This window comes from Cyanistes caeruleus, chromosome 7 (genome assembly GCF_971803275.1).
Source record: "Cyanistes caeruleus chromosome 7, bCyaCae1.hap1.1, whole genome shotgun sequence".
Classification (NCBI taxonomy): domain Eukaryota; kingdom Metazoa; phylum Chordata; class Aves; order Passeriformes; family Paridae; genus Cyanistes; species Cyanistes caeruleus.
The window spans coordinates 31,197,455-31,209,887 of record NC_141707.1 but is presented as its reverse complement, the minus strand read 5'-3'; the positions used below and the strand labels follow the sequence as shown (position 1 = coordinate 31,209,887).

Genomic DNA, 12,433 nt, shown 5'->3' with positions numbered 1-12,433 from the left:
TCCCATGTAGTGCAAGAGCTGCACAGCACTATTTGTGGTAATACTGTGCAGAGGTCACCTCTGTCATACTTCCATCAGGTATTGAAGGGAAATGGGATTGTTACTGCTCTGGCTGCAGAGGTGTGTCTTCTGGAGGTTAACTGGATGAAGAGAAAATGTGCATCCCCTCTTCTGACAATGAGCTAAAGAAATACTTCACAGACTTGTCCTTGTATAAGCTGCTGGCCTGGCTGAGACTCTTGTTATTACCACAAGGTAAAATAAACGAGACAAAGCAGTCAGTGTGTGGAACCCAGCATCAGAACTGCGGTCTGCACGAGATCTTTTTCACTTGCTAAAACATTATGGAGAACACTGTCATAACTGAGCAAATGTTCAGCTGTGGGAGAGAAGCTGGGTTTAAGATCCTGCAGGAATGCTTTGTGATTCCAGGACAGATTCCCGTGCCTCCTGGCTGTACCTGGCTGTGAGGGCTGGAGGGGGTGTGGGCAGAGCAGAGCCTGCCTGAGCCTGTGCCAGCTCTGCAGTCCTGTTCTGTCAGGCATAAACCTTCCCCTCCAATAAAGTAAGTGTCTGACATGAAACAGTCATGGTAAAGTTGCTTTATGGGAGAATTTTTGGTATATTCATTTTTCAGCTTTTGGTAACTTGTGCCTATTGTATCTTCGTAAATTTATGGTTTATGCCACCTCACACATTTACAAAGTCAGAATTCACTGTTGCATTCGAGTGCACCACATATAATGGAAAGTAAGACAGCAAATACATTCTGTTCTGATTTACCTTGTTCTGCCTGAGAATAAACAAACCTTTTATCTTCAGCTCATGCATTATTACTGTGAAGTTTCTGAAGTATACGTGTAAGATTCTAGACTCTGCTGTACTGCACACAACTTCCAGAAATGGTAAAAGATTTAGTGTCTGGTCTGTGTGAGACTTCAAAGAGTGTGTTTCTGCTTTGCTTATAAAATAAAATGAAATGCTTAGGAACAAATCAGATTTTGAATATAATAAGAGCCAAAAAAGAAGCAAACTAACTTTGAAGGAGATCATTCTAATATTATTAATCTAATAGCTCACTTTATTTGGCCCCAATCTTTTTTTTAACCAGTCTGTTCTGTGATATTCAGTGGCATCAAGATATTCATGTAGTATTATTTCCATGTAGTGTTTTCAGAACCCTAATAAGTTACAGTTATTTTTCTGTATTAAAAAGAAAGGAGTGGGACTGGTTAACACAATTGTACAGAGAAATCAAATATAGTCTGTAAAAATTCATGAAGAATAGGTTATTCTGTAAATTGCATGCCATGAGGACCTGGAAAAGTGAATTACTTGTAGTTCTAAGGAATAAGCAACTTTTCATCCCTAAGTTTTTACTGAAAGTGTGATATATACAGGCATCAAAAGTATCCAGATGCACAGTATAATAAAGGATAATGCTTGACTGGAGAAAGAGACTGCAAAAATGACACCATGATGCTCCGTAATAGCCTTTCACTGGCAATTTATCAGTTATATTGTATAAAATGCCTTGGAAGCTCAACTTAGGTTATGAGAGAGCATTATTTCTATCTCATGCATCATCTTAACTGATGGAGAAGATAAAGACCAAATTACTTCTGAATGCATCTGCATAACTCCAGAGCCTGCAGTGATGCAGCACTGTTTTATCTGTCTGTATAATTCAGGGTGGGTTTGTTTACAAAATAGCCCTGTGGATTTCATTATTTCATTATATATCTTTCTTCTGAATGGGGTCTCTCTGCAGGAGTAAATGGAATAAAATGTACAAAAATGCCCTTGGATTGACAGTAAAGGCAACAAAATCACCCTGAAACTAGATGACCTCCAGAAGTTTGTTCCAGCCCTAACAATTCTGTAATTCTGAGGAAATGCCAGGGGGAAAAAAATAATATTCCACTGAATTTGGTGTGAGAAATCCAGTATTATTTATGCAGAACTAGACAAGTCATTTAACAAACTACTTTACTCCAATTTCACCTAATTCTAATTCTCCTCAAAAAGATCTTGGGAAAAGAGAAGGAAACTAGAAAAATGTGCCTTTCAGTTTTGCTGGCAAAATTCCAGTTTCTTACGATAAGACTATCTGTAGTTAGTTTTGAGTCCTTTAAAATTCAATTAAGTTTTTAAAGCAAGCTGTTATTGATAAAGAACTGCAGAGCATGGGAGATGTCACACACGATTTTAACTTGCTCCTCCTGTAATTTGAAAACTGACCGTGGTTTGTTCTGTGTCTGTGTCTGTTCCCTCCCCAGGGTCAGCGGACTTTCTCCTTTCATGGGAGACAACGACAACGAAACCCTTGCCAATGTCACCTCAGCAACGTGGGACTTCGATGATGAGGCTTTCGATGAAATCTCTGACGATGCCAAGGACTTTATCAGCAATCTACTAAAGAAAGACATGAAGTAAAGCTGGACTTACTTGCTGCACTTTCTGTGTTTGGGCTTAGCTGGAGTTGCCACTGGTGTTTCCCAAAGTGGATCTCCACCCAGCCGCAGCACCTCTGGCCGTACTTGCCATGGAGCTGTGCGTGCCCGCCCGGCTGTGCGTGTGCAGCGCTCTGTTGCACTCACAGCGTGCAGGGGCTGAATGGAGCTCTTTGTGCTCTTCCCTCCCATCGGGAGAGGGGCACCCGGGCCTTTTGTGTGGCCACTCTGATCCCCGCTCTTGCGTGACACACATTGCTGCATGACACCTTCCGTCTTGCTCCAAATGCGGTGTAGTTCTGCCGTGTGGCGCTTTTAAGTGTGGTACCTCTGAGTGGGCTGCTTCCCTATAAGTGTAGTAATTGGGCAAAAAAAACAAATCAGAGTTGGAAGCACTGTTTGCAGAAGTGTCTGAGCAAACCAAGGAAAGGAAACATACTTCTTCCAATGAGTTTGCAAGTGGATGGATGGAGAACAGAGAGTTATTTACCTGTGCACCCTGAGCAAAGTGAAGAATAGGTGTGGCGAGAGATTTCTGTCCTGTTACATGTTCAGGAGGGTATTAAGTGGTGGGATGGTGAAATCTCTATAAGTGAAGGAAAGAAGACCTGGGACAGGGTTCTGCCAGCATGAAGCAGCTGAATCATTGTCATTGTGCCTCTGCTGTATGTGTCCCATGCCTAAAACATACACCTTTTCCTGCTTTGTTTTATAATGTTTTATTAACACTTAAAAATGCACGGGTTTCTCTCATAAATATCTACAGAAATTGTGAAAGTGAGCTTAAGAAGTTAGAGTGGCTGAGAAAGCAAAACCATGTGATCTTTATTGCTAAATTTAGGAAACAGAAAAATCAGCTCCCAGCAAAGAGAGCACAAAATAATGTTACAGCAAGTAGGTTCCTCTCTAGTTACTGGCAACACTGACTGGTCTTTTTATACAAAAACAGGAGTCGCTTAAACTGTACTCAATGTCTTCAGCATCCCTGGCTGCAAAAAGACACCAAAAACATGGAAGCCAAAAAACTTTCCAAAGATAGGATGAAGAAATACATGGCCAGAAGAAAATGGCAGGTAATGAAGAGGACATGGAATTGGGCTGAATAGCCTATTAAGTCTCTTTATTTTTAATGTTTATGATTCTGGGGAACACGTCACATCAGGAGGTTTCTGTTGCTGCTGAAATCTCTGGCATGGCCAGGGGGGGAATGCAGGACAGCAGGTCTGGTTCCTGCAGCTGAGCAGTAGGAGGGTGCACAGCTGCACATGGATTACACAGGATAATCCCATTTCAGGCTACTAAAAGGCGTATGAGCTCAAATATAGTTTTTTCTACTCTTCTGGGGGTACACCTCTCTCTCTTCCCTGCCCTCTCCAGGCAACTGAGAGCTGGGGGATTGTGTAATTCTTAACAAACCTGAATAGCTCAGGTAAAACTTACCTGCCTGGCCTCCCTAAATGTATTTTGTGGCAGTTTCATTCTACTAAGCCAAGAGTTCTGTGTTGTTGGAACCTCCCCAGCTTCCCATGCATTCAGTCAGACTGGTTTTCTGTGACATATTCAGTCTCCATGTTTTCTTTTTTCCTAATGCTGGAACTGGAGTAGCAGGTCTATCTGTGCCATGCTGATAGTTACAGGAGTTGCTGTGTGAATTCCTGGATCCTTTTGAGTAGCCTACAAAACGCTAATTTGTGTAAATCTACCTTATATTCCCACTTATGTTCTACTTGTTTCTTGAAGTTCATGCAATACAAGTGTCTGTACTACAGCCCCCACAGTTTGAGCATATTTTAGTAGCCTGGTGGTTGATCCTGGTTCCTGTCAGAGGTCTGCTCCCATCATGCAGATGGTGCTTTCTCATTCATTTCATATCAGCTCGTTACCCATGTTGGATGAAATTCAGCCCAGCCCAGAAGGCTGTGGAGGGAGGCGTCCCCCACCAGAGTTCAGTTCCAGTTACGCAGGACGGGGCTTCTCTGCTGGCCCTCCTCTCGCACAGTGCTTTTTATCCGCAGCTAACAGAGACATTCATTTAGGTATGAGTTCATCAGGGGAAGTTTATATCTGCAACTAAATTTGGTAATTTAGTCCAGCCTGCTCTGTCTCTCCTAGAACAACAGAGCTATATATAAGCAGTTTGTCCACCAATTCCAGTGAGGTTTGCAGAGATCCCAGATAATTTGTCTGAAGCACGTTTGTTGCAGAAAATCACATTCCTGTTGGATTGGATTGATCAGAAGCCTTTTCTGTTATGTCTTAGAAAACAGGCCATGCTGTCCGAGCAATAGGAAGACTGTCGTCCATGGCAATGATTTCTGGTATGAGTGGGAGGAAGGCCTCTGGGAGCTCGCCTACCAGCCCTATAAATGCAGACAAAGCAGAGAATGAAGGTAAGGATTTTTTCTGCCCCATATTTTCACCTGTCTCTGAATGAATCCTACTAAAACTTTTAGCAAATTGCTAGAGACCAATCATTGAGTTGGATATTCCTGTGCTTGCTCTCTCTCTTTTCCTATTTTTTAAAGAAATCTGTCAAAAATTCACTGTTCTTACATTGTCCTTGCTACTCAGAATGCTACAGTATAAGCACAGGCAGTAAAGTTTTTTCTTTTTAAAGCCAAAGAATTAAGGCAGATTTGTCAGCTGCACTTTCTCTGAGTTTGGGAATGCATGTTTATACAAAGATGACAGTGATGTATTGCCTTCTCATGCAAGCAAGCACTAAAGTATTAACACTTGCTGTAACCATGGCACACACCCTGCATTAACCATGCTCCTCAGACAGGGCATTTAAGGAAATGTCTGCGTTACTCCCGTACATCTCCAGGTGAAATGTGAATTAGTGGTGTGTAACTGTCAGAGGTGCAAATGTTTGACACTGCTGAAAATCAAGCAAGTAATTTTGACAAATCCACATAGACTGTGGGCCTGATACAAGTGGAACTCGTTTATCCCTCTGACTAGCAAAAGTCCAGCTTTGGTTAGAAATGAATTAAAGGGAAAAATACTGAGGATTTGTAGCATGGTGGTTCTGCACGTCCATTTCTTTCTATTTATGGCCTGAATCCTTGTCCAGCTGCACAAAGCTGGCACAAAGCTAAGCAGCCAGCGTCCTCGCTGTCCTGTTAGTCTGACAGAATTAAGTGAAATAAAAGATGCTTTCATTACCATCTGGTAATTAAAAACTAAAAAACATCTTTTGAGAACATGCCCTGTAAAATTGTTCGCTACCTCTTTGCTCTCCTCCAGATGCTTTCCTCGAAGAAGTGGCTGAAGAAAAGCCCCACGTAAAGCCATATTTTACTAAAAAAATCCTTGACATGGAAGTTGTGGAAGGAAGTGCTGCTAGATTTGACTGCAAAATTGAAGGTACTTTGAATAAGCCTGTTTCTTTCTTTCCTTCCTTTTCAGCTTTCCGCACTGGGAAATAGTTTCACTTTTTCAATTTTTATTTCTGTTAAAGGATTATTGTTGAGTTGGTGCCATTTTCCTTTATCAATACCTGCATGTCACAGCACAAATGTGTTGCAATAACAAATTATTTGGAGCTTGTTCTGGGCTTGCCATAGAACAGAAGTCTCCAGGAGTCCACATGAGAATCACTAATTTAGAATAGCCAGAGGGAACTGTCATTTGATTTTTGAGGGAACAGTAAAAGCAAGACGCAAAGTAGAAGCATAAATTCCAATAGAATACTCTAAGAGAGTGCCAGCCAGAGATCAAGAATTAGTAGGAGGTCAGTTGTCTGAAATGACAGACCAGCTTCAGGTCACCTCAAGATAACTTCAAGCTATACATACATTTTATTAAAGGCAAACAAGTCACGCAGGAGAAGTAAAGATAATATTCTTGTGCTGGTCACATAAGTCACATCTAGAAAATACTGTTCTGTTGTTTGGGGTTTTTTAACTTATGAGTTAAAACAAGAAGCCTCGGTTTGGAACATGCAAAGTGTAACTTTTTGAGAAGACACATAAGGAACATGGGCATGGTCAGCCCTAGAGTCTAAAAGCCAAGACCACTGGCACTTCTCCTGCAATGAGACTGAACCTTTTGTATCTCAGCTGTGAATGAAAACTAGAAATTCGGAAAGAAGATCTGTGAAAACAAAATGGGTAGGGTCAGTACCGTTCTGCATGTGTACAAGTTAATTTATAATCTAAAAATGAGGAAATCAGAAACTGCCTCGTCGACCTGCTTGTTTGTTTCTGTGCTCCCAGTCTTTCCCTGCCTGTGTTTCCTACCTCACAGTGGAGATGTGAGGATGGATTATTATTGCTGATGGATGCTCAGCGTGAGGGGTACATGCACAAGTACTGCATGGAATAAAACAGATGGATGTGCCACAGCTGATGTTCCAAACTTTGCAGTGCATTGCTGTAATTTTTACTGTGTATTAGGGATTCCTGCACTTTATTCTGCTCTGTGGGGAGTTATCCTCCTGTCCCAGTCCAGAACTTGGCTGAGACCACAAACCTTCAATTTGTTACAGCAGCCAAGAGTACTGTATAAGGGATTGTTCTGCAGCAGGCATTGTACAGGCTGCTCTGGAAGCTTAGCAGAGCCATTTGCTTCACAAAAGGCTCTGAAACTCCTGTTGAGATGCACAATTAAAATGTTTTTCTTAGACTTCCTCACTTACCCTAACAAACACAGAAAAGGGGAGTGCAATGTACAGGACAGGCTGGTTTGTAAGAAGCAGATTAGGAGGAATAAGATTCAGAATAGCCACAGCAAAGCAACCTGAGAAAGATATTAAACTGTAAAGCCAAAACAGCTTACCCTTGAAATTCTAAATCTTGCTGTTGGGAACTGTTGTCTCCAGAGAAGCTGCAGTGTAACGTGAGCCTCAGATGCACAGTCAGGAGCTCCCCACTGGCTGATGGCTACAGCACATAAAAAGCTGTCTGCAGGCACTGCTAAAGGACTGGAACAGGAATCCAGCAAGTACTGCAGTGCTCACATGCAGTTTTTGCTGTTCATAAAAAATAGGTTCAGGTAAATGTGTAGTAAAAAAGCCTCACCTCATCTACATTTATTTTCCATAGGAGTCAATGAAATATTTGTCTGTCAATACATTGGCACGTCCACGCACAGGAATTAGAGCATAAGGTAATTAGCACCAAGTTAATGCTCGTTTATTGCAGTCACGGTTCTCTGTTTGCTCTTCCAGGCTATCCCGACCCTGAGGTGATGTGGTTCAAGGATGATCAGCCTGTCAAGGAGTCCCGTCACTTCCAGATAGATTACGATGAGGAAGGGAACTGTTCTTTGACTATTTCTGAAGTATGTGGGGACGATGATGCCAAATACACCTGCAAGGCTGTTAACAGCCTTGGGGAAGCCACGTGCACCGCAGAGCTCCTTGTGGAAACAATGGCAAAAGAAGGAGAGGGAGAAGGAGAAGAAGATGAAGAGGAGGAAGAGTGAAACAAGACTAAAAAAAACAATATTTAAAGACTCTCCTTATAAGGCTCAGAAAACCAAGTTATCAAAAGCACCTTGTGTGAAATGTAGGTCTTTGGGGGGTTGTTATTTCAGCCTGATCAGTTGATACCTGTTAGCTTTATGTATGGGCATTACTTCAAACCAACAGGCTTTAAAGTTGCTAGTATGATTGGACTGACTTTAAGCAAGCCATCAACTAAGTTGCCCAGACTACTTTTAAAATCAAATGTATGGAAACCAAGTTATATTCTGCATATCTTAAAGAAAAAATTACTGTTTACTGAGCTCATTGCTCTTTACCGTCACTTTTCTCAGCCAAAACCGCAGCTAAATTGGCTCCCTGAGATCTACTTTAAAGGAATTGTTGGCCAGACATGCAGTGAATCTCTCCAGTCCTGAAGAATAGGCTATCCCCTGAGCTGTATCTTCTGTAAGGGAAGGTTTGACACAGCCAGTGTTGCAATTTGTATGTTGGCATGGTTCATTTCTCGTTTGCTTTAAGCAGAGTTCCACTCCAAACTTCAGACATTCACTGCCTCTGTCAGTGAGATGTTAGTGCCCTTGCATTACTGGCTAGCATTAAACATCCAGGTGTTTTCCTGAGATATTCCTGATCTTGCTTTTAGCCAGCTGATCCCACTTTGTCATCTTTCCCTTATGGAGCCTGACACTTCAGTGCAGTTGCAGCTGCCTACTTAAGAAACAGAATGAAAACACAAAGACTGAGAATATTTTCTGTGTTTCTGGTCAGTCTAATAAAGACCTATAATTTATATATATGCTGCTGTGGAAAAACAGGTTATTGCACAATCAGTGATTTCTCTGTGCATGTGTGTGAATGGAATCCCCAGTTAGTTAAAGTTTTACTTGCATTTATTTGGCAATTGCAAAACAGATTTCAACTGATGATAAGCTGGAAACTCCCACAGATTTTTTGAGTAGCCAAAAAGATAGTAGCCTGGATTACAAACTCCTCTATTCTTAGCAATTTCCAAAGAATCTTAACCTATATAGGACCTATTTCTACCTTATGAGCTTGATTGTCTTGTTTTTGTCTTGAACCTGCACCAGTAAGGCTGTTGCGTTTTTTAAAAACGCAGAAAAACAAAACAAAAAAAATTCCAAACCCCCCTTTTTTTCTTTTTTTTCTTTTTTTTTCAGAATGGTTAACGCACTCAGACTTAGTAACTTTGCTTTCCTTTCACAGTATTGGCACTTTTTAATTTTTTGTTGTTGTTGTTCAGAGGTAATATCAGAGGCTGCAAGGTGATTATGCATAATCCAAAACCAGTGTGTCTTATATCTATGTATCATTCCAGAAGTGATTCTTTTTCTTTTCCACTTTTTGTGTGTAAAGTGCAACCATTTGCATTTCAAAGATTACCTCTTTTGAAAAAAAAACATTACCTTAAATCCTCACCATTAAGTAGTCAGTGTACTTTAATACAGGTGTGTACATTATCAACCTTAGGTTGTTTGATATTACCTAGTTGTGTATGTGTTTCATATGATTTGCTCTTCTACATTCAAAGTTCAACTAATGTGGATGACACAACGGTTTGTAACTGCTTTACTCTTCGTTGCTAAGTTCAGATTGCCAGCATGTCTTTTTTCTGATTGATAAAAACCTCTTGTTATACTAAACACAGTATTGCCACAATTCCTTATACAGAAAGGTTTTGAATCTGATTTAGAGCATACAGAGCTTTCCTCACTTTTTTAATGTTTTAGGCAACAACGGGGTGTATTTTGTACCTTAATAAAAATATGCTAATGTTCTCCCTGTTTGTTAAACCATCAGAGCTGCAAAGATGAGACCGCTACGGCTGTAGTTACTCACGGTTCCTAAATAAAGACTACCACAAAGCACACTCCTCGTATGCTCTGTTGCAGCGTCACTGTGTTCACCTTGGCCAAGCCTTTTCCTCCTGCCCCTGAGAGGGGCCACACAAAGCCATGAGCTGGCAACAGTGGAGCCTTCCTGATGTCTGTGGTGCTGCTGCCCTTCCCCTGCCCTGGCTTGTGCTGCGCAGAGCCTGCTCTGCCCCAGGGCCAGCAGCTCCAGCTTGGGGCTGGCACTCGTGGCCTCATGCTCTGCCCCATCTCCAGTGTCATCACAGGCCTCAGTGGGAACCTGGATCGGGCACCAGGGCGGTTCTGGGTTTATTCCACAGTTGGGAATTCCTGTATGGTGGGGAAATGTAGAGTTCTGAAAGACTGTGGGAGGAAGAGAGAAAAAAAACCAGAAGTTTCAATGTAGATATGGACTTACATCAATGCTTCTAAAAACTGTAAAGCCGGAAACAAAGACAAATCTGCTTGTGCTGCCTTTATTCAGACTTCTGCTAACAAGCAGCCCATGTCACCACAGACCATGCAGGACCACACAGGCTCTCCTTAAAGCAAAGATTGTGCAAACATCCTGCTTGAGCAAATCTTCAGCCCTTCAAACAGCCATCTTTGCAAGGTGTGCCCCACTGCCTTGTGAATGTACCTGGCTTTGTTCAGTGACCTGGTTTCCATCCAGGTAGGCACACACCTGAAGCAGGAAAAGGTCTGGCTCTGCTGGGCTGCCCTGCGGGCACAGCAAGGTCCGTGGGTGCACACACTGGGTATCAAAGCCCACAGACTCAGAACTGCTCTTCCTGCACAGATATTCCCTTCCCTCTCCTCCTTCACTAGTCCTTTTGTGTTCCACAGGCTGTAAACTGCCTATTTTTCTTTTGCCCCAAGGATATTCCAAGGAGTTTACCATCTCCCTCTAGCTTCCTATTAACATCCATTCTAGTCTGCAGGAAACAACGACCTCTACTTCCAAAATTATGTGACATGCATCTGATTCAGCTCTGAGCAACTGACTCCAAGCTGTATTTGACCTTGAATTTTCAAGGTAATAGAACAGAATTCTATTTCCACTGAAGAAAGATATTTTATGTACTTGAAACCCAGTCTCAATTTGCCAGCCGTGGTCTAATAAAAGGCATCTCTTTCTATAAACCATGCCTTGCTTGTATAATGTTTACAGAAATCCACTCATAGGGCTGAAACCCCAAGAGCAGAGGTTATGCAAGACATTGGTATTGCCCGAGGTGGACCACTTAATTCTCCTTGTATTTCTTTTGTATGACATTCAGTCTTCTCAAGAGACGACAGAGAATTTGTTTTTCACTACTTGTGTTTCTGGATTTGCAGAAACTTAATTTACTTAATGACCATCCTGTCCAACCTCTCAAGCATCCTGTGCAAATTTCTGGTTGATGAAGAGACCTTTGCTAATTGCATGGGTGGCATGCAGTCGGCTGGGTCCCTGCTTTCCTTTGCTGACAAGGAAGACAGCAGTGGACTGCACAGCCCTCTCCTCTGCAGTGACTGTCAGACTTTGCAAACAGTGATTTTTTTGTTTTTTTATTTTTTTACTTGCATACATGAATAATGAATGATTTGTTCCTCTAAAATTTCTTTGCATGCTTATTGAAATACTGCACTAAAACATAGCTGTTTGAAAGTGGAATTCTCATAAATCATCTTTGCATTTTGAGCCCTATTGTCTGCAAGAGACACGCACATGAATTTATTAGGCCACAAAAATACTCACATGGAAGCAGAATTTTCTGAGGTGGGGAGTGAGGCTTATGCTGTTATTCTGCACTGCTCATAAAGGGACTGCACCGTGACATGCATGGGAAATAAACCAAGAGATGTTTACCAGATTGGAGCCTCCACTACGTGTTCACAATTTCTGTAGGGGAGAAAAAATAAAAATTCTTCTGTTGTGGCTGTTTAGAAAGGCAGTTAGTTCTATCCGCCCTGATGAGGATGCTTCAGTGTTTGTTGCTGGGAAAGTAATGCTTTCCAGGCTTTTGCTCTTGTAGAGAGCTTCAGCAGGAAATGAGTTACAACTTTTTATTCATAGAGCATCACAGAATTGTTCGGGTGGGGAAAGACTCTGGAGATCATCCAGTCCAACCCCCGTCAAGGCAGGGCCACCTGAGCAGGATCGCATCCAGGTGTGTTTGGAATGTCTCCAGAGAGGGAGACTCCACGACTTGGCTGGGCAGGCAGTTCCAGAGCTCTGAGGGTGTCATACACCCTCAGTGTAAAGTTCTTCCTCAGGCTGAGGTGAAATTTCTTGTGTTTTAGTTTATGGCCACTGCTCATTGTCCTGTCGCTGGGCGCCACCGAAAAGTCTGGCACAGTAAAGCATCTGCCTTTGAGATGTTTAAGTGCATTAACGGAGATCGCTTCTCAGTCTTCTCTCCTCTGAACTATATTATAAAAGTGATGAAAAACTACGAGATAGTCCAAAAATAACCTCACCAACTACCGCTCCTAACGTCGCTAAGGACACGACAGACCAATTTCTCCCTGCAGAGGGTGGTTTTGAACCAGCCCTAAAACGCGAGCGAACAGGTGGCAGGCGTCCGGCCGGGCGCCGCTCCCTGTGGCCCGGTGCCGCCGCTGAGGGCCGATCGCGAGGGCGCCGCGGCTGCGCGGAGCTGTCCCCGCCCGCGCGGGAAGTCCCGCCCCGCGCC

General features: G+C 42.5%; 1 protein-coding gene and 2 long non-coding RNA genes across 16 annotated transcripts in view; 1 reads left to right on the top strand and 2 right to left on the bottom strand.

The window, feature by feature from the left end:
• Nucleotides 1–9,772, top strand: part of MYLK (myosin light chain kinase) — a 194,924-nt gene extending 185,152 nt beyond the window's left edge. For all 14 annotated transcript variants that reach the window (XM_086898152.1, XM_086898155.1, XM_086898164.1 and 11 more), the window contains 5 exons: nucleotides 2,280–2,432; nucleotides 3,403–3,526; nucleotides 4,714–4,843; nucleotides 5,703–5,822; nucleotides 7,627–9,772. In XM_086898152.1, coding sequence (XP_086754278.1) covers nucleotides 2,280–2,432; nucleotides 3,403–3,526; nucleotides 4,714–4,843; nucleotides 5,703–5,822; nucleotides 7,627–7,883 — 784 coding nt within the window. In that variant the 3' untranslated portion in view covers nucleotides 7,884–9,772. The remainder of the gene's footprint in view (nucleotides 1–2,279; nucleotides 2,433–3,402; nucleotides 3,527–4,713; nucleotides 4,844–5,702; nucleotides 5,823–7,626) is intronic.
• LOC147652278 (uncharacterized) lies at nucleotides 2,143–4,813 on the bottom strand. Its single transcript, XR_015289370.1, has 2 exons — nucleotides 3,894–4,813; nucleotides 2,143–2,800 (listed from the first exon to the last, which is right to left on the bottom strand). It is a non-coding gene; the product is annotated as an uncharacterized LOC147652278 (long non-coding RNA).
• An 83-nt stretch (nucleotides 9,773–9,855) lies between the features above and the next one.
• Nucleotides 9,856–12,423, bottom strand: LOC111932253 (uncharacterized). The gene is made up of 3 exons (XR_015289369.1): nucleotides 12,219–12,423; nucleotides 11,497–11,640; nucleotides 9,856–10,118 (listed from the first exon to the last, which is right to left on the bottom strand). It is a non-coding gene; the product is annotated as an uncharacterized LOC111932253 (long non-coding RNA).
• Between the last annotated feature and the right edge of the window lie 10 nt (nucleotides 12,424–12,433).